Genomic DNA, 21,469 nt, shown 5'->3' on the forward strand with positions numbered 1-21,469 from the left:
AGCGTTAGGAAAGTGGATGAAGTGGCCATGCAGTAAAATGATAAGGCTTAGCCATTATCCTACTTATCTGATCAAGATGTATTGCACTGAACTAAATATTCTCCATACAATACTCTAGAGCCACAGAGGACAGAGAATGTTATTTACAGTAGTCTCTGCTGGCAAAATAAGTGTGTTTGTGCTGCGTCTGTGCGCATGTGTGACTATATGTGTGAGCAGGCACAATGAGTGACTCCATGACATGATCTTCTCTCCAGCCCCTTGGTGCTCTGGCAGGGACAACGATGGCTCGGTGGATTCTATTCCACTATTGCTCCCGGCAACCTTCGAATTCAATCACAGTGGCTCTGCAGTGGTCCAAATAACTCTGGGTTCCAGCACTCCCAGTCATTACCCAGACCGTAATTGAATTCTGGCAAAACCTAGAGGTCGAGCCCGGCCAGCTAATCTACTGCTGATCTGCCTGTGATTAGTCTGGCCTGAGCCCTTCTCCGGGATGCACGTTGTTGTCCGCAGGCAGTGCCTGACCTGGGAAAGGCAAGATCCCAGGTGAGAGAGGAGAAGGTGCATACTGAATAAAGATCAGGGACACGGAGCATTTGGAGGACATCCACTCATTCCACAGGGCAGAGAGTGACATCGCACAATTTTCTCCTCATACAAGTTTTGTGTTCATTATGAAAGCCATCTCTGTGGCTGCCCTGTGCTCAGTCCTTGTTCTCTAGATGACTCTTACAGTGCAAACACACTTACGTAATTCATCATGATCATATGCATTCATATATAATCTGCCTAAGAGATCTGGAACCATATTTCCAACAAGGCTTTTAAACATAAACAGCCAAGAAATTAGATGAAAACAAATCAATGAACCGTTCAAGAATATTTCTTGGACGTATAATCACAAAGACAGATGCCCCAGGGTCAGAAATAATCGATGGCCTGATGGCCTGGGGCCAGTAAAAGACTTTCCTGCCCTAGCATCATTCGTCCATCATAACATATTGTTAGAACTTTATTGAAGACACACATATTCCACGTTACATGCACTCTTTGTTAACCACACGTGGAAGAAGTTTGCCTTCAGGACTTTCTGGCAGAAAACTAACCGGACAAAACACACTTTGTATTACTCCGCCTCCACATCAGTAACTTCATCACATCAGTATAAGTACATTGTCATACTTACTGGTACTCGAAAAAAATGTCCACGAAAGAAACATATGAGGCTTTGAAAAGTAAGAGGGGCTTTATACTTTGTGGAAGCAACAATACACTGGGTGGAAAACAGTGACTGTAGTATGTTTTGTATAGTTTGCAAATGTTATCATAAATGTTATCATAAATTATGGAAAAAAAGAGTTATTTTCATTTTTTGGCTGCTGGGCCAGTGGAAACAATCAAGTAAAACTCTGATCTACTGGCCAAGTGGGCCAGTGGGGAAAAACTGTTATGTTGGACACTGCGCCCTCCTCATTACTTTTACCTAAACATAAAGAATAACTGTATTCAAGACACAATGTCAAACAACCTTCAGGTATACAAATGATACACAAATCACACTGCCGTGGAGATAAACATAATCACACAATCACAAACATGCTCAGTCATAGATTTAGCCCACCTTGTACCAGATGATGTCCGGCTCTTTGCCAGGTTCAACATAGTCATCTATGTCCGGACAGAGGATGTCTTTGCTCTTGCTGAGCTCAGCCTTCTCATTTCGTCTCATGTTGGAGTTGTAGCACAGGTTTGTGTCATTCTCCGCCACAGTCAGAGACATGGACACCTTCATGCAGTACGTGGAGTTCCTGTGGGCAAAGATCAACAATACAAGGAGATTAAGATTCATCTTTACTTGTCTAAAACTGGGAGTTCAGTAAGAGCATATCTTTATCTTTATCAAATCAAAATTAAATCAAGTTTATTGTCACATACACAATCATACATAGTACAAAGCAAAGTGAAATCCGTTCTCTGCATTTAACCCATCCGAAGTATTAGGAGCAGTGGGCAGCCACTGTGCAGCGCCTGGGCACCAACTCCAGTTCTAAGCCAGTGCCAGACAAGGGCACTGAGAATTAACCTAACATAACATGTTTTTGATGGTGGGGGAAACCAGAGCACCCGGAGGAAACCCACGCAAACACGGGGAAACATGCAAACCCTTTTTGTTATTTGTATCCTTTTCCATCCCTCCTCTGCCTCCCTCGCCCTCCCCTATGTTTGTGGGGTTAGCAATAACGATGTGTTCAGCAGCTTTACCAAGTCAATGACTCACGCTCACGACCACTATTGGATTTATGGGGGGAGTCAGCCCGGCCTGGGAATGCTAATCAGAAAAGAGACAAATGTTGATAGGGGCCTCATGACATAAAGGAAGAGAAAGCTGCTTGGTCATCACAAGGAGTTAGTCCCCACTGCACATCCCCTCTCGTCTCCCAGCAACCATCAACATACTTAACCTCTGATGCACACTAGCTGGCAGAGAGGAATGTCTCTCTCTCTCTTTTACTGTGTTATCGATGTAGTCATAATCATCATCAAAGCCACCGTTATTTTAACCCCCATCACTACTGACACAATGCCATCCCATTGCACCCGCCTCCTGTTTCCTCAAAACTTATGCTACATGGCCAAAAGTATGTGGACACTCAAACAAAGTGTGTGGACACCTTTGCTGCTATAACAGCCTCCACTCTCTTGAGAAGTCTTTCCACAAGATTTTGGAGCCTTACTGCAGGGCTCAACATTCAGCCACAAGAGTATTAGAAAGGTTGGCCAATGACGTTGGGCGATAAGTCAGCACAATTGGCATTCCAGTTCATCCCAGACTTCATCAATGAGGTTGAGTTCAGAGCTCTGTGCAGGCTAGTAAAGTTCTTATAATAATACATTTTTATTCATAGAGCACTTTTCAAGATACTCAAAGACACTTAAAATGGCAAGTTTAATAAAAGACCTTAGAGAAATAAAACACAGTAAAGGCATAAGGTAGCACAGGACATTAAATCAATCATTAAAAGCAGTTCAAAAAATGTGAGTTTTGAGTAACTTCTTGAACATAGCAAGATCGGTTGTTGGGTCTCTGTAAATAATATTATAAAGAATACAGTTTAGACATGATCTGTAGGAAAAGTGCAATGAGATAACTTCTGTCATGAATTAGCACTATATAAATAAAATTGAACTGAATTGAATCGTTGCAGTCATGGATGTGTTTAGGGAGAGAGTTCCAGAGCGAGCGGCGCAGCTATGGAGAAGGCTGTGTCACCCCAGGTCCAGTGCTTGGTCCTGAATGGTGGGGACAGGAGGTTGGCATTAAAGTAACGGAGGATGCAGGAAGGAGAGTGGTGGTGGAGAAGGTGGGCGAGGTAGGCGGGGGTCTGGTTATGCAGGGCTTTGTGAGTGAAGAGAAGGAGTTCCAACTGAATCCATTGTGGGACAGGGAGCCAGTAGAGGTGCTTGGTCACAGGAGTGGGAGTGTAATGTGTGTACTGGAGTTTATTAAGAACTTCGGACACTGCACTATGAAGAATGCTATTGCAGTAATCGACTCTGGAGATAATGAAAGCATGTATGTATAAGTTTCAGTAACAAAAAAGGAATGGGATGGGCGGAGACATTCCCTCTGCCCATCCCTCTGCTCCTTTTCTGCGTTTCTTCCCGTCAAACTCAGAAAGCCATTTTTGGCTCTGTGCATGGGGGGCACTGGCAAGAAAGAGCTGTCTCCAAACTGTTGCCACAAAATTGGAGGTACACTGTAATCTAAAATATCATTAGTTGTAGCATTAAGGTTTTGTAGTAAGTGGCCTGTTCCAAGTCATGAAAAACAGCTCCAGACTAAAAGTCCACTTTTTTTTTTTTTACATTTATAATGTATGTCTCTATCCTTCGCTGCCTGTCCCAGCCTGGCTGTGATCTGACTCGGTCAATCACTCTGTCGGTCGAACGGGAGGCTGTGCATACAGCCATATGGGCTTTCATTTCATTTCATTACATTATATTTACGGCTCACCAGATGCTCCCATTCACTGTAAATTACGGGGTTTCATATGATCTACTCAGGTTATGGAAGCAATAAGGGAGTCACCTCTCTCGTATAAACACCTCTGACCCCCTGGGACCATAAAACACAGATGCAGACACACACACAAACGCGCGCTTAAAAGACAAATGTGGCTACGTGCAGTCATGGAAGACTGGGTAGAGATATCGATGAGAGGAGCAGAAGGAGAATAGCTACTTGGAATGAGAAAAAAAGATACTGTATACTTCTACAACATAGAAGATGACTAAAAGGGCATCTGGAAAATGCTGTAGGAAGCAAAAGTAAGATGCAGGATATTGCAACAGAGTTATGCCCTCTTGGTGCTGAAATCTAACATTATCGACTCAATGCCTCCTATCTAGAGGGAATAGAGTGGGAAGATGCGATGCTGTAGGCTTACAGAGTACACAATATATTTGTTTAAAGAACAAATACAACCATGCAAACACACAAGCACAAACACACACGTGTATGTGCACAACAGATGTAGGCAGATTCACACACCTAGAAAGTCAACCTCCCCTGCTTGTTGATATAATGGCAAGATGATCAGAAATTACCTCTCACAGTCGCGCACCTGAGCCATTAAAGTCACCAGGGAGCCAATGGGAGACATCTCTACATGTTAAATATTCACAGCAGGCGCTCTGTGGCACTGTGGGAAGGTGTCAGTGGTGGTGCTTGATTGATGGACAGCCAGGGGTCGAGGCACGGTCCTGTGGTGTCTTTCACGTCTGTCACGTTCTATTTGAGCGTAGCTGCTTTGGATATTAATCTGCAGCTCATCTTAGCTGTAATTCTTCACACATTATTATCCCGCATGTTGGAAAATGTAATCATGGGAAGGAAATACACATGGTTTTACCCACTCCAGAACACAGACTCATTACTAGAATTATTATAAAATAATTTAGCAGGTGAAACATTCAGGGGCTGTGGCAGTGTGTGTGTGTGTGAGAGAGAGAGAGAGAGAGAGAGAGAGAGAGAGAGAGAGACAGAGCAAGGAAGAGAGGAAAAAGAGTGATGAATCTGAATCGATGTTACAGACCTTATATGAGATGACATGCCGAGGAAAGAGAGGTAGTGAAAGAGCAAAGGAGTGAAAGAGAGGGAGAGCAAAGTAAAGCACATAGAGATTGCTATGTAAATGAAGTCACCTTCACATGAAAACTGGCGATTAGACTTAAATTTCCAGACAGAGAAGGACAAAGATAACTATTCACACACAATCACACACTAAATACACACATTTATGCAGCACCGAAAAACACACTTTGGTGTGCCTCCATATCTCTTTCTGAGAAAAACATCTGGATGGCTTCAGTGAAAAGCTGAACTTAACACAGGGGGATTTACCTACATTTATAGACAGACACAACACGCCCAAAGCTATTGGAAACTATCCTACCATATATACAGTGCAGTGCGAAGGTATTAGGGCAGTATTTTTTGTTGTGTTGGCTTTTGTACTCCAGCGCACTGGATTTGAAATGAAACACTGACTATGGCTATAAAAGTACTGACTATCAGCTTTAATTTGAGGGTACTTACATCAAGATCAGATTGAATTATGATACAATGAAATCATTGTAGTATTGTGTCCGGCCATCATCACTTCTAAATAGGTCATTGCCAAAACTACCACCAAATTTCTGGCATGCATTCTTCATGCATCTCATACTGACTCCAGGAAACACAAGCATCCTAATCTGACCAATCACAATCATTGTAGTCCAAAATATCTATTTATCACATAGCCCTGGGATGTAGTTACATTTTCCAGGTGGTGCACATTAGCTCCTGCAGTACCTCTGGTCATTTGACAAAACTGTGGATAACCACATTTTCCTTACTGTGGTAAAAACATGGATAATATTTGTTAAGGAGAGGTAATTTCTAAATAAAATTAAAGATAATGGAGTGACAGCCATCATTTAATTGGCATGTTTCGATGTTTTGTAGACATTATCTTCTCCAGGAACAATTATTTCACATATCAAGGACTTGCATAAAATCCACAAGTCTGAGCAGCTAAAGACTGTTGACATAGGCTACTGGACATCTGGATTGAGAATGACTTCCGGATGGGAGCCGAAATGTCTTGATTCTGAAAACAGTGTCCAGATGACTACGACTTAAACCTTTTCTATGATATCACTGAGGTAAGTGTTTTTGTTCTTCAGGTATATCTGATGATTTTGCATGTGCTTGAATATCAAAAAAACATTACAGTGCTGCAGCAAGTTGTCTTGTGTTAGACTTGTTTTTTTATTTTACTGTTGAGTCTTGGTGGTATGGTTTGTAGCATTACATGTTATAATGAATGTACTTTACAAATTGCAAGTGAATGACATTTAGCCATTATTCTAAAATCTAATCTTAATCTGTAAACACAGATTTAGAGAACAGAAAACCATCTGTGACTAAATGAAACACATATCAGCTGAGGTAACTGAAGCTACTGAATTAGGTCTCAGGACTAATTTAAATAGAAATAACATTTGCGAAATATGACACATACTGTGTGTGTTCATTCTAAAATGCTATATAGTACCAGTGGCACATAGTGTCCTTTTGATTGCATGTGTTAATGATGATATTCTTACCAACGAGTAACTCATTATGGTTTTGGATTGCTATACACACTGAGCTGCCAGTTTATTAGGTACATATTAGGTACATCGAATACCAAATCAATACATCAGTCCTACAATAAAGCCAACCTTTACAAAGCTTACTGTATATACCCATTTTTTGATGATAATATGTCAGAAAGGTGTTGATTCAATTCTATAGTCATATGGTTGTGTTATATTTGTCCATCCCCAGTAATGTCAGTGGGGGTTGTCATAATGTTTGGTGTCATTCAGATGTCTGAGGTTTGGATAAATTAAGATTACTACTGCATGTACTGTATGAGAGTTTCCCCTCTGGGATCAATAAAGTATTTCTGATGAAATCCGAATGGGGCGAAGAAAAAACGAAGGCATATTTTTCCTCTCTTTGCCTGAAGGGAGTTTTAGGGGAGAGTGTTTGGGTCATATGTGCTAAAATGACTCAAAAGCTTACTCCCTAACAAGAAGACAATTGATTTCAGCTCAGAGGCAAATCTCTCGCAGTGTTTTGATTAGGGTATCTAAGAAGTTTGAAATCTCCCCAGCTCAACACGAGCACACAGAGCTGGGGGCACTTTTGACAACCGTAGTGCTCTACAGAATTATAGCATGCTCTGAATTGCAAAGCACAGCATTTGAATAGGAACAAAGCCTTGTTAGACAAAATTATCAATAATCAAAGACATTATTAATTTATAGTGAAACAACACAAAGTGTTTATGCCAGATTAGTCCTACAGAGTGCAATAATGAAATTAAGTATAGGCTGGAGTATTATTGCACACATACACACTCCCGCCGTCACACACAGTGTATCCTGCAAGCCTCTCTGGGTCTTTAAGAGGCGTTTAACTGGGTTTATTAAAAACTCTCTGAAATGAAGAGCTGCAATGAGCTGTTAATTGAGGGATGTTCTCTACTGTAAAGGTTAATAAGTTACTGCCACATAATAATGCATCTTGTATTAGGAAGTCTCTCTGTGACGGCCGCCCAAAGTGTGTGTATGTGTGGGTGTTTATGTTTTTGCTTGTGTTTGCATTCAGTTATCTCTCTTTGTCTATATGCTGTATCTCCCCTCACCACTTCACATGGCTTATAGTTCACTGGCTTACTCCTTTTCTCTCTCTTACACACACAAACACATGCACACGCGCATGCATAAAACACAAAGACAGCTTTATCAAATAATGGAAATCTGAGTTTTAATAAATCAATAGTCATAAGTCTATTTTAGTATTAACTTACTGTTTAAGCAAAATAAATGTGCTAATGGGATCAGACGATTTCATTTGATTTAAAGGAAAAACCCCAGTTTCAAGTTTCAGGAAGAAATCAATCATTTACAATGTGCATCATGTAGTTGATGCAAATTACTACAAGAACATTCTTGAAACAGGTTGATTTTTTATCAGAAACAACATTCTGTATGTCACCTTCGAGGATACAGAAATGTTTTTCCTGATTTAAAGGACTAGTTCAAATTTTTGGAAAATGTGCGTGTTTGCTTTCTTTCAAGGAGTTAGGTGAAAAAGACTACTCTCGTATCTGTGTGTCAAGTACAGTACAGAGCTAGAGCCGGAAGGCAATTAGCTTAGCTTAGCATAAAGAGTGGAAGCAGGGGTAAACAGCATGTTACAGCATGTAACTCCGCCTTTAACCACAAATTGTCTTTTTTATATTTCTATTTGTGTATGGATTAAACTGTTATACAACATGTTGATAAATAGGTCTTAGAGTTGCTGGTAGGTATATTTTAAAATTTTGGAGAGCCAGGCCAGCTGCTTCCCCCTGCTTCCAGTCTTTATACTAAGCTAGGCTAATCACCTGAAGGTGATACTTAGCTGAGTATTAAGCTGAGTATTGATACTCATACTTACTGCACTTAATGCACAGACATGTGAGTGGTATTAATCTTTTTATGTAACTCTTGGCAAGAAAACAAATAAGCATTTTCCCAAAATGCATAACTATATCTTAGAGAAAAACAGGATTGTAAAAAATATAGCAAAACAAAATAAGATAAGTTGTTAAAGTGGACTTTTAAATACATCTTCCCCAGCATTATCTCTTTTCCCTCCATCCTACCGTAAGACGCAGGAGTAGAGGCCCGCATCCTGGAGGTCAGCAGGTCTGAACCAGATGGCATCCTCCTCCTTACTCATATGTACTCCGTCGAAAGAAATGGGCTCCTCGAAGTCGCTGTGGCCCAGGCCAGAGCTGCGGTACCACATGAGGCTGAGGCCCACACTCTGTGTCTGGCTGTAGTTAGCACGGATGTAACCATAGAACAGAGCGCACTTCAGCCGCACCGGCTCACCCTGCAGCACCCGGTACTTAAGGTAGTCCACTGACCAATCTGTACAGCCATCCACTTCAGAGAAACAGACAGAGAGAGAGGCATTCATTAACACATTACTAGCGTGTGCATAAAAATAAGTGAAATAATAAAATATGTATGGACACATACATAATTGCTTGCAGTGTGATAACAGCACATATAAATTTATTAATTTATTAATTTATATGTGCTATTTAATATATCATATTTAAAGCAAAACAAATAGCAAGAACATATGAGAGGGATGAAGATTACCAGGTCATAAACCACCCACAATAATCCTTATTTATTAGAAAACCCTCACTTAAATAGCTTTTTTAGTAATGAGACACTAAGCTGCGTACAGCATGAACATATTTTTTTTCCTGGTGTATACTGCATGGATATTAATGTAATTCAATGTATTTTAACTCCATATTGTGTGTGAGCTTTTGGAAGATTACAATGTTACTCTGCAATGCCTGTGATAGACATATCTGCTCTTCTCTCCTATCTTGACGCTGCTCACACATCTAGGTCATGTGTGCCACCATGGCCTCTGCAGAAACAGCTTAGACGCTATCCTGCAATATCCAAACACACAACCACTGTGCAATTTGGGAATGAACTGTAAAATGTCAGGCTCCTCCAAGTGCTGAGGATGCACCACAGCTCCAGTGCAAAAGAGTGCAAGGCTAGTTCATTAACTGGGAATACGCCTCGAGCTCTTGCATGCAGAGCACAATGTGTTCCTTGTCCAATAGTTATTTGGACAGATATATTTTTTAGGCCCTTTATCTCACATTTTTGTCCTGAGCTAACAAGCTAGCTCAGCTATCATCCTTTCTCTTTGTACTGCATGCCACTTACTAAAGATACTCTACCGTGACCGGACTGAGACTTTGGTCTACGTGTCCACCTATGTTAGTGTGCAAACTACAGTGAAAGTAGAGTAGCTCATTTTACAGACAAAATAACAAGCTAACATGTGCCATACAGATGATATCGCTGCCTAATTTGTGAAATGTATATTTCAACCGCTGCAGTATAACAAGGAGAAGAAGAGGAAAAAAAATGAGGCAGAGGGCACAGCAGCTTAAAGGACATTTGACAAAAATCAAAGACACTGGCACAGCTCCTCAGGCACTCTGGTCTATTCTAGTTCTAGCGAACAGATCTCTCTCAATTCCCAAGCTACCGGAGGTTAACCTATGGCCAGCTATCAGTCTCTGACTAATTAGCTAGCATTTGTTTATCCAGCAGGTGTATATTAGGGAGTACATGTGTGTGCATGTGTAACCAGAGAAACTGAGAGAGAGAGACAGAGAGAGAGAGATAAGCTGCTGCGTGCCAGTCTGTGAGTGATACAAAGCCTCACAGGGACAGCTATCCTTGTAATTAATACTCTTAATTACCAGGGAAGTAATGTGTGTCTTTGTGTGTGTATGTGTGTGTGTAGGTGTGCGTGTGCATGTGTTTGCATTCACTATATGAATGGTTGTCTGCCTAATTATGTCTGTTAATTACCAGTAGGCTTAGCCACAAATGTGTGTGTGCTTACATATGAATGTGAGAGAAAGAGAAAGTGTGTGTGTGTGTGTGTGCAGAGCGTAATGTGTGAAACCCTGTCTAATTATCACTCCTAATAATGAGTGCAGGGCCCCTATAGATGCAAAAAGGCACATGTGCACTCTCATATGTGTTCAAATGCATTCCTCACAACTTTAAAGTTGATTATACAACAGTTAGGCATCTTACTGATGAACACTATTAACAATTTAAGCACGGAAGACAAGCTGTATTTTTGACAATTGAGTTATATGGTTAAATTATTAAAATCTAATGCCATTTTCCATTATTATTTTAAACCCCCCCCCAGCAGAATTCACTTCCATTTTGTGCATCTATCTTCTTTGAACATTTAAGCATTAAATAAGAGATAATCATCAGAGAAACTAAAAACAGACAGACAGGTCTGCCTTGATGCAGAATGTAATAAGGTTTCTCAGTTTTTGTCCAACTATTCATCCTCTGAAATTTGTGAATTTCCTTTGAAAGCAGCAGTCCTCTGCCCTCTCTGCATATCAATCTACTAATCAGCAGGGACAGTGGAGGCTTCATTCAGCCTTTTCTTTATTCACCCTCTACACCTCTAATGGATATGACCTCTGCCTCTCTATCACAATCTCCATTTCTGCCCACAACAAAAACTGTTTATTCTAACGAGCTTGTATCCTGATTCGCAATGAAAGAAAACATTTTATTCAGTGGCGGTGTGCCAGCCATTTGCTTTCACCATGCAGAGTTGCAGACGTGTGCTGTCCGAGAAAAAACTCCCAATACATAAGGGCATGCACATGTAAACACACAAGGAGACCTTTCATTCCTTACAGACCTCCCAATGGGAGTTGTCTAATGTGGTGGCCTTTGGGGGGGCAAACCATATTTACGTCTGAAACTCAAAACGGTTTTATCAACTCAATTAGAGGCTGCCATTTCCAACATCGCCACGCTGGGCTGGAAAATCAATGCTTCCCGCTGGAGGAATACTGCAATCCTCACCTCTCACTCTCTCTCTGCTGACAGCACATACACATCTACACACACAGAAATACAGGATCCCTCCGTTCTCCTCTGTGCACCTCTGGGACATTACACCTTTAGTAGCGATTCTGTTCAGCCCCTCTCAGACAAGCCCATAGTGTAAAGGATGTGTCCATATGGGCACATTCCCACATGGCTGTCAGAGGGAAACTGGCCCTTGCTCCACAGAATCTCACTGCAGCACTGTAAGCTGCAGCATTCCTTTACTGGCTAGTGCTACTCTGCTGCTGATGCCCTAACACTGCTATTTCACATGATGTGTAGGGCATAGATATGGCTGGTGCAATGAAACAGCAAGGTGGGAATGTCAAGCTACAGGATATGTCTGTCTGTGTGTGTGTGTGTGTGTGTGTGTGTGTGTGTGTGTGTGTGTGTGTGTGTGTGTGTGTATGTCTCAGAGAAACCTTATTACATTCTGCGTCAAGGCAGACCTGTCTGTCTTCATGTGACACTAAAGGCGAGGCAATAAATACAGACCCCTGAGCTACAATAAATTTACCCACATTCATGCACAAACACTCATAGAGCCACACAAACAAGCAAATGCACACTCACAACAACCCGACCCTCAAACACACAATCACAGAGTGGGCTCCGTGTCATCTAAGTCAACTCCTGCTTTTCCTTCCCCCCATAATCAAATTCCCATTATCCTTTCACAACATTATATCATTCAAGTGTGCCTGACTTTCCTCCTTACATGTCTCTCACTCACTCTCATGCCACATTCAGTATTCGCCCTCTCTTCTCTCATCACTACCTGCTCTCTTAATGAAGTGTAATTATCAGATGTTGGGTGGGCGGCAGGGTTCTCGCAGGCCAGGAAGACATTCAATGATCTATATGTGGATAAGGACTCTTAATAACATTCTGTCTCTCTCAATCGTTCTCTCCTCCTCAGCTTACACCCACTGCACATACATGACTCCATCTCCCTATCCAGCCGACTCGTTCCCTCTAGCTTGGCGTTGATGTTTTTCCTCCTCCATTACTATTTAGTTATTTCTAACTGAATTTTAGAACAATAACGAATAATTTCTTCTTTGTTCATTATACTGTAGAATATTTTTTTATATGAAACAGATACCTTACAGAGCAAACATCATGTATAACCAATAAACCCTGGGGGCAAAGAAATGACCAACATTATCCATTATGGAAATTCACCTATGTATTCTTGGCAAAGGCTAATTACGTACTATAGATCCCCATGGTTTTCTGGCTCCACAAGTGCGGGTAATGTGGCTGAGGCAATTGTGCAGAATCTATAGTAAATGGTTCACTGCACCAGTAAGCCTTGGGATAAGAAAAATACACCACCCATAATCTTTCTGCAAATTACAGTTGTAAGTCCTCTCTACTGAGATAATACAGTATGAGTTAATTTGATATAAAATGAGTAGTTTATGTGCAACAAAACAGCATTAGTCAAAATCAAAAAATTAAAAGATTAGTTAATAAAGGATCAGCACAATTGATCAGAACCTGAGTCTCAACCTGCAGTGCTAGAATCCTGGTTACACTGTGTGTGTCTGTGTCTGTCCCCTGATTTTGAGTCTTTCTTCCAGGCTAAAGACTTGTTGGCCTCAAAACAGAGGTAGGTGTTCAAAGCATCTAACCTGGGTGAATTCTGCATTACTTTAAGTGTGTTTCCATCCACCTGCTTCTATATGCATTTTCAATTTATGCATAAAAAAACCTGATTGGAAAAACTGGGAATTCTAAAAAATGTCGAAATATTGCTTTTCCCTTGGCTGTGGTGGAAGAATTGGTATATCAATAAAAACAAAATGCGACAAAGTGCAATGGAAACAAACTAAGTGAATAAATCATGAACCATGTGATGTAAACATCACACAAGCTGCTCCTCCGCTGAAGAGATGAAAACTGTGTGGACCGATGAGGAGACGTTTCTCAAATTAATAGACAAAACAAACATAAATGCCATATTTCCATCATGTTTTCCACATGGTTTTGACTGGCACTCTTTTAATTACATCATCTTGTTGTGCCCTCTTCTCCTGCAATTGTTTAGTGGTACCCAACTGGAGTATTGCCCTACCAACTGTTTATCTTGATGTGCCCAACTCCTTGCATGACAATACTGGATGGAAACACAATTAAAATGTACATTTTCTTAAAATTTGTGCTACATTTGGATGGAAACTTGACTTGTAATTCAGTTAAAGACACGTTAAGGAATTGACCATTTATAGCAAATGGTTACACAGTTAGATTTGGAAAAGGCTTTGCTCTTTGAGGTAGCTCTCAAAGAATCGGAGCAGTAACACGGATTCTGCTGGGAGAACTAATCCCCCTTCATAACATTAACACATTAACGAACATTAGATCGAAGCATAATCAACATTACCAAAAGATATAGCACATAAGGATGGGGATAGGGTGGCAGAGGAAGCTGCAGCAATAAACAGCGTTGGTGCATCTGTAGAGTAATAGTGAGAAGAGTCAGGTTATAATTTTCACACTGTACACCTGCATGAATGTGACTGGGTGTTACAAGTCAGCTGTTATCCACAGCTTTGAATGAGCCAATGATTGTGAAGTATGAATAAAACAGCTAATGCCAATCAGCTAATGCAATCAGTGCTCTGCCTGAACTAACACAATGCTATTGTGCTATTTATTTTGTCCTGTCCTATGTTAGTTCTAGCTGTAGTTTTGTTGTTAAAAAACATGTTATATAGCTCATGAAAATCATTCTTCTTGTTGCCAACTGTGAAGCTTATGAACAGGACACTATATCAGATGAATTTATGTAAATACTTCCATGGTAATTGTTAACTGATACAGTTCAGAAAGAACAAAACATGGAATTGTGTAAGCACAGTTACAGACCCAGGCCTTTGAAGTGGAAATGCCATTTGCTGCAAGATTCAGCAAACTACAACCTGTTAAGAAAAATAAGCGTCTGTGTCATCCATCTTTGTTGTCTGGGATCCACAACACTAGAACAGACCCAGTTAATTTAGCCTGGCTTTGTTTTGGGAATTGTTGGTCTGTAGTGGTCCAGTTGGGCCAAGATCGGGTTTAACAGGAACTGAAATGGCGTGAATTAGAGCTTTTCTGCATGTGAGTTGAAAAATAATATTAATAAAAATATCATTTATAAATTATTCAAGGCAGAACCTACATCAACTGACAGGTTATCTTTGCAATGTTTTAAGAATATAAATGATACATATATTAGACATATGTTTCACTGAAGCATGGTGGTGTATGTTTGTATTTAACACGCTCTTGTTCCAAGGTCTCTCTCTTTGTCCTTGTATTACACTAAGTAACTTGATATCTGTCTTCTTAATCTCTCCCTCTGTGCTGTGCCACTCCATATTTCTTTGTCTTGAAATCATTTGCTCTCACTGACAGTTCACCATTGTTCATTTATATGCAAATGTGGACCAATACTGATCATTCCTCTCTAAAGATGGTGGTGGACTACCTTTGCTGTCTATCAAAAAAAAAAAAAAAAACAGTTAGAGAGGTAATAGCACTCTACCTTTCATAAATCTACCTTCCTCTTTGTCTTTTTTTTCTGTCATGACTGAATAACAAATTTAGTAATAAAAGTATAGATTTAACTTTAAACAATATGTCAACATATTTTAATGGGTGAATATTTTATCCTTCTTTTGTATAGGTGATTTTGAGACTTCATACTGTAAAGATTAGCACAGAGAAACCAATCAGTCAAAACAATATGTTATGCCCATTTCTTTTGTTTTAATTCATTTGCAAAACCCCTCGACAGCAATGATCTTATTCATTCGTATTCTTTCTTCAGGTTCCTGTTTGTTTTCTGTTATTCTAGTCGATCGTTAGTTGGGGGAATACTGTACACTTATTGCTGCTTGTTTGTACTTAATGTGAAAATAAAATTATTAAAATATTTTAAAAGAATCTAAATTTGAGCAGTATGAGTAATTTTTTTAGGGAAGCATGAATATCAGTAGCTAATTTCATTCCATCCGAGTAGTTGTCGAGAAATCTTGCTGAGACAAAATGCTGGACTTATCGACCAAACAACTGGCCAATCTTAGGTCCTACTGCAAAAATGCACCAAACTATAACATTGCCACTGCTTCCATGTCACCTAAGTTTAAACTCTACAAAGTGTGTGGAAAAGTATACACATATATAATTATAATCAAGGATTGGAAGAGCAGACAGAGAAACAAACAGAGCACGATAGAGACAAGTGAAACTGTGATGGGATGTGATGTGAAGGCTATATATGCAAAGCAAACAAGCAGCATGTCTGCCAGGACTGCTGCCATACAGCTACCCACTGAAACAAACCCCCACCTGAACAGCCCACTGCCAGACTTGGAATATGTCCTCACTGCTGTAGCTATTGTAGCCTGAATCTGGCTGCTTTTGTTGATTGTTTAAAGAAGTGTTGAGTAATTTACCCTGTATTTGGTTCTTTTACAGCCTTGTTATTTTGTTTGTAGAAAGTTGCCTCATTTTTCTCTGTAGCTTCTCTTATCATAACTCACAGAAAATGATACTGAGTAAGGCGAAAGGGACAGGTGCTAAAAACAGTGGGATATTAGTTATTGTAGTTTGGCCCGCTGATCTGGGCCGTTTACCAACACGGGCAGCAGCTGCAGCACCGGCTGTGACACACAGCTCATGGAGGCAATTAAAGTATTTGAAATCCTTTTGTGTCAAAATCCTACTCCTTCTCGGAGTCATAACACACAGACTTGATACACATAGTTTTGGATTATGTTTAGTGTGACCTTACACTTCCAAAGGATTACCTCCAATGTCCGTTGCAAATAAATGTCCATAAATCCGCTCTGAAAAAAGACACTCCTCATAACTCCAGAACTTGTCTGAGAATCATCATGTTTTTCAGTTTTCTTTAGTATCAAAGTAATACAGTGATAGTTGTCTGAACATCCATGGGCATATTGTAAACAGCAACTGCGAATAGCTCATTCGGCATACTTTTAATGGTGCCAATTTGCCTAAATGCGAACAACTATAGGCTTAAGAAATGGGGCACAAGTTGCAGCCCACAACATTACTAACTGACTCCATGGCAACACTATACTTCCTGTTTATATCCCCGCAAAGCCCCCAAATTATTGGAACTGTAGTGTCAACACTTAGAGCATGATTATCCTCTGAATAGAAGTAAGACGAATAATAATAATAATAATAGGAGTTACAAAATCGATTAATATTAACTTAAAACTTAATATTAACTTAAAACTTAATGTTAACATCATTGGAAGGGAGCTATAAAATCGGTTTGACCTCATAGCTCATTTTGCTCTGATAATGTCCTGATAACATTCTTGTGCATGTTTTGAAAGTGTCCTTACATCAACCTTTTGGAAATGTGTAAATTCCAAAATGGCTGATATACTACAATTTGATTGTGTTCCAGACTCTGCCTTGTGTCTGTAACAACAACTCTTTCACACGTAATCAGAAAAGGATGCTCTTTTCTTCTTTTTTGGTTGACAGTAGTCTACCGCAACTAAAAAATATTTTATATAGTATTGGTTTAGGTCTCATTTTAACATTTAGAAACACTGGCTTTTTACTATCAGGAAGATTGTGAACATGGACTGCCTCACTGTGAGGTTAAAAAAGGCCTTCCCTAAGACTATACAAGCATGGACTAAGATGGCAACCGCTATTAGGGACCTTGCCTAACGAGTAAATGCATGATAATGAACTTCCTTAATGTCTGCTGTAATGGCTGTTATGCTCCAATGCCTGTATTGCATTACACTGTCTTTTTCCCTTTATTTTATATTTTCCAGGTTGTTGTTCTATTGTTGCTGGTGTGTCTGTTGTGTTTGGTTATGATTATGTGGAAAATGCAAAAATAACTCAAAGACAATGAATAGCTAGGCAAGGCAATGCAAGGCAAGTTTATTATATTATAGTATAGCACTATTTCAGAAACAAGGCAATTCAAAGTGCTTTACATAAAACATAAAAGCAACATAGGGCAATATAAAAAGACATTTAAAAACACTTAAAAATAGTTAAAACAAGAGAAAATAAAAACAAGATAAAACAGGAGAGTAAAAGTTACAGTGCAGCATAAGAAATGAATCATTACTTAATTACAAAAGACAGCAGCAAACAGAAAAGTCTTCAGCTTTGATTTAAAAGAACTGGGAGTTTCAGCAGACCGGCAGTTTTCTGGGAGTTTGTTCCAGATATATTGTGCATAAAAACTGAACGCTGCTCCGTGTTTAGTTTTGACTCTGGGGACAGAAAGCAGACCTGTCCCAGATGATCTGAGAGGTCTGGATGGTTCATAACGTAGCAGAAGATCAGAAATGTACTTTGGCCCTAAAACATTCAGTGCTTTATAAACCAACAGTAGTATTTTGAAATCAATTCTTTGACAGACAGGAAGCCAGTGTAAAGACCTCCGAACTGGAGTGATGTGATCCTCTTTCTTGGCCTTAGTGATGACTTGAGCAGCAGAGTTCTGAATCAGCTGCAGCTGTCTAATTGATTTTTTAGAGAAACCTGTAAAGACACTGTTACAGTAGTCAAGTCGACTAAAGATAAATGGATGGACAAGTTTTTCCAAATCCTGCTGAGACATAAGTCGTTTAATCCTTAATATATTCTTAAGGTGATAGTAGGCGGACTTTGTAATTGTTTTAATGTGGCTGTTGAAATTCAGGTCTGAGTCCATGACTACACCAAGATTTCTGGCTTTGTTTGTGGTTTTTAAACATTACTGATTGAAGCTGAGTGCTGACTTTTAATCGTTCCTCCTTGGCTCCAAAAACAATTACTTCAGTTTTATCTTTGTTTAATTGAAGAATATTCTGGCACTTCCAGTCATTGATTTGTTCAATGCACTTACTCAGCAGTTGTATTGGACCATAGACCCCTGGTGACATTGTTATGTAACTTTGTGTGTCGTCTGCATTATTATGGTAACATATTTTGTTGTTTTCCATAATCTGAACCAGTGGTAGCATGTAGATGTTAAACAGAAGAGGCCCCAGAATGGAGCCTTGGGAAACTCCAAATGCATTTTTTGTCCGCTCATATGTGTAATTACCTATAGACACAAAGTAGTCCCTGTCCTTTAAGTAGGATTCAAACAGCCTCAGTGCTGTGGTGTACTCGAAAACCTGACGTGAGGCAAATCATTTCAGGCCCTGGTAGATAAAAGTTCAGAGGCTACTGACACAGGAGGGTTTGTTAGCCTGTTGACAGTAGCAAAAAGGGCACATGCATTATTATTGTTTTTGGCGATGACATTAGAGAAGAAGGACCGCCTTGCATTTCTCAGTTCTAAATTATAAATGCGAAGTCTCTCTTTATAGATATCATGATGAACCTGGAGATTTGTTTTTCACCACCTGCATTCAGCTTTTTTCTATTCTTACCAGCATGGCATTTCTCCATGGAGATCTTTTCTTACCAGAGGCAGCCTTAGTGGGTGCAATGGCATCAATAACATTTGTAATTTTAGAACTGAAGTTATCTACAAGCTCATTGACTGAGACCCAAGAGAGGGCAGGTGTGGAAGAGAAAGCCTGAATTAATATTTCACTGATGTTTTCAGTGATATACCATTTTGTGATTACCTCTGTTTGAACATTTGTGTGCACGGCGATAGCACTCTCAAAGAATACACATGAATGATCATAGAAAGCGACATCAGTCACCACAACCTTAGAAATGTTCAGACCCTTGGAGAAGATTAAGTCCAGTGTGTGCCCCTTGTTGGGTGTGGGCTCTGTCACATGCTGAGTCAGTCCATAGTTATCAAGAACACAACACAGTTCTTTAGTCCCTCTGTCCTGGGGGTTGTCAACATGGATGTAAAAATCACCAACAATGACTATAGACAGCAGTTCAGAGGGAATCATTAAACAAAATGGCAACTCCACCTCCTTTCTTATGCACTCAAGCTTCTCTCATAAAACCGAAGTTGGGGGGGGGTAGACTTGATAAGAACAGCTGCACTGTTATCTTTCAGTTAAAAACATGAAATTAAGATTGTGCTCAATAATAAAATCACTGATTAAAAATGTTTTTCCTGCCAAAGACCTGATGTTTAATAACGCTAAATTCACTGTGTTAAAAGCATTATCTGCCAAACTTTTTGCGACAGGGTGTGTCCGACGAGGTATGGATACTAAATTTAACACATTTGAAAACTGGCTGAGGACTTAAAGCCAATTATGGAAGTGGGTGCCGAGGGAGGTTTAGAGGAGAGAAAATGGGAGTAGGGCGAGAGAAGGGGCAGTGGGTACGTTTGGTTCCAGCAGTGACCAGCTCTTTCATCTGGTCAGTGAACTCCAAGAGGGGGAGAAGGGAGAAAGGGTGACTGGAGATGAGGGTGACCTGGATGGGGTTTGGGAGGGTGAAGAAGGTGAATACTCACCGGTGGTTGTTGGTGAGGGGGGAATAGACTCTTCCTCTCAGGTCTGATGTCTCTGATGATTAAAGCTCTCTTCAGGCAGGGGCTGGGTTAGCGCTCCTTCAAGGTTTCTGTCACACAGTGCATTGAATGGACGGTGCATGCAGTTGGGATCCATGTGTTCAGTGCAAACACATTTGGGTATGCAGCCACTATATGCAGGATTCTTTCTGTCAAGTCAGAGACCATATCCTTGGGAAAGCGGAGTATTTTGGTGTTCTTACTGCACATTCTCCTTGCATCTTTTACAGTGAAATCACCCACAATCAGAGTTTGAGGCCCAGTCATTAGCTTTAGCCTTTTACTTTATGATTTACTCTCCTTTAGTCCTTACCCTGCTGTGTGAAGATGAGAGGTTATCCAGGTCATCAGACAGAGATCCAGGGTCCTGCAACAGTGGAGCAAATTTGTTCTGCAGTTGCACACTTTGTTGGTGGGGAGGTTTGTTGCTAACTCTCCCTTTTGCAGCTGTCCACATCTGTGTCCTACTAAGAACAGGGGTTGAAGAGGCGCTCTGCCTGGATGATAATGCTAGCCAGCCAGTCGCTTCACAAATCTCGCTGGACTCTGCCTGTTACTCTTCCTCCCATTTCCCAGGGAAATGATTTACTCTTAGGCTTTGCTCCAAGAGAGTTCCAGTAAGGACTACCACTTGTACATTTATTACCCGGTACAGAGCCCTCCTGTTTGTTGGTAGTCTTGTTGGTGCTAATAAGCCATGTGTTAGCATGCTCTTGTCCACTGCTTTGAGTCCATGGTAAAGTGGTGTCATTACTACATAGTCCATTCATTTCCATGTTCACTTCTAACCGGTGGATTTTGGTTTCCAGCACTGCAATTTTCTGTAGAAGTTTGTGGAAGTCGTCCATGGAGAAGGGAGGCATCTTGCTGCTAATTAGCTTTAGCTAAGTATCCAGTCACTGTAGCACAAACTTATGCTGTTGGTTGGCCGCATTCTAGCTGAGGAGGTCATAAAAGTGCTGAAGATATGGCAATAGCTTACTTTATCTGAATAAATTACAGTCCCAACGATTTATAAGTATCCAGGAGCTGCTGCTCATAATTTCTAGCAGAAAAAACAAGAATATCAGCAAAAGAATGCAAGCAGAGGCAAGAGCAAGCAGCAAAGCGTCTGCACTATAAAAAAGCAAGAAGTTCACTCCCTATACATTCCCTATAAATTGAGGCCATTATCTCCATTAACTTCTGCTCAGAAAACACATCCTGGCCATACCTGTGTGTGTGTGCGTGTGCGCACATGTGTGTCCACACCATTATGACATACTCATCGTATCCTACTGTATGTGAATTAAATGAATTTCTCTGCATCCAATTCTCTGCATCTTGCTTTATTATTTTTTGTTCCTGACATTATTTGCAGTAATGCACAACAGTGTTACATGAAACTACTGAACCTGCACCCGAGGACCACAGAAAGGA

At 40.3% G+C, this 21,469-nt stretch overlaps 1 protein-coding gene across 10 annotated transcripts in view; it reads right to left on the reverse strand.

The window, feature by feature from the left end:
- LOC122885894 (interleukin-1 receptor accessory protein-like 1-B) overlaps positions 1–21,469 on the reverse strand; it is a 304,362-nt gene that overhangs the window by 95,571 nt on the left and 187,322 nt on the right. For all 10 annotated transcript variants that reach the window (XM_044217634.1, XM_044217632.1, XM_044217633.1 and 7 more), the window contains 2 exons: positions 8,751–9,036; positions 1,625–1,811 (listed from right to left, as the gene is read on the reverse strand). In XM_044217634.1, the coding sequence (XP_044073569.1) occupies positions 1,625–1,811; positions 8,751–9,036 (473 nt within the window). The remainder of the gene's footprint in view (positions 1–1,624; positions 1,812–8,750; positions 9,037–21,469) is intronic.

Source organism: Siniperca chuatsi, linkage group LG12 (assembly GCF_020085105.1).
Source record: "Siniperca chuatsi isolate FFG_IHB_CAS linkage group LG12, ASM2008510v1, whole genome shotgun sequence".
NCBI classification, from domain to species: Eukaryota; Metazoa; Chordata; class Actinopteri; order Centrarchiformes; family Sinipercidae; genus Siniperca; species Siniperca chuatsi.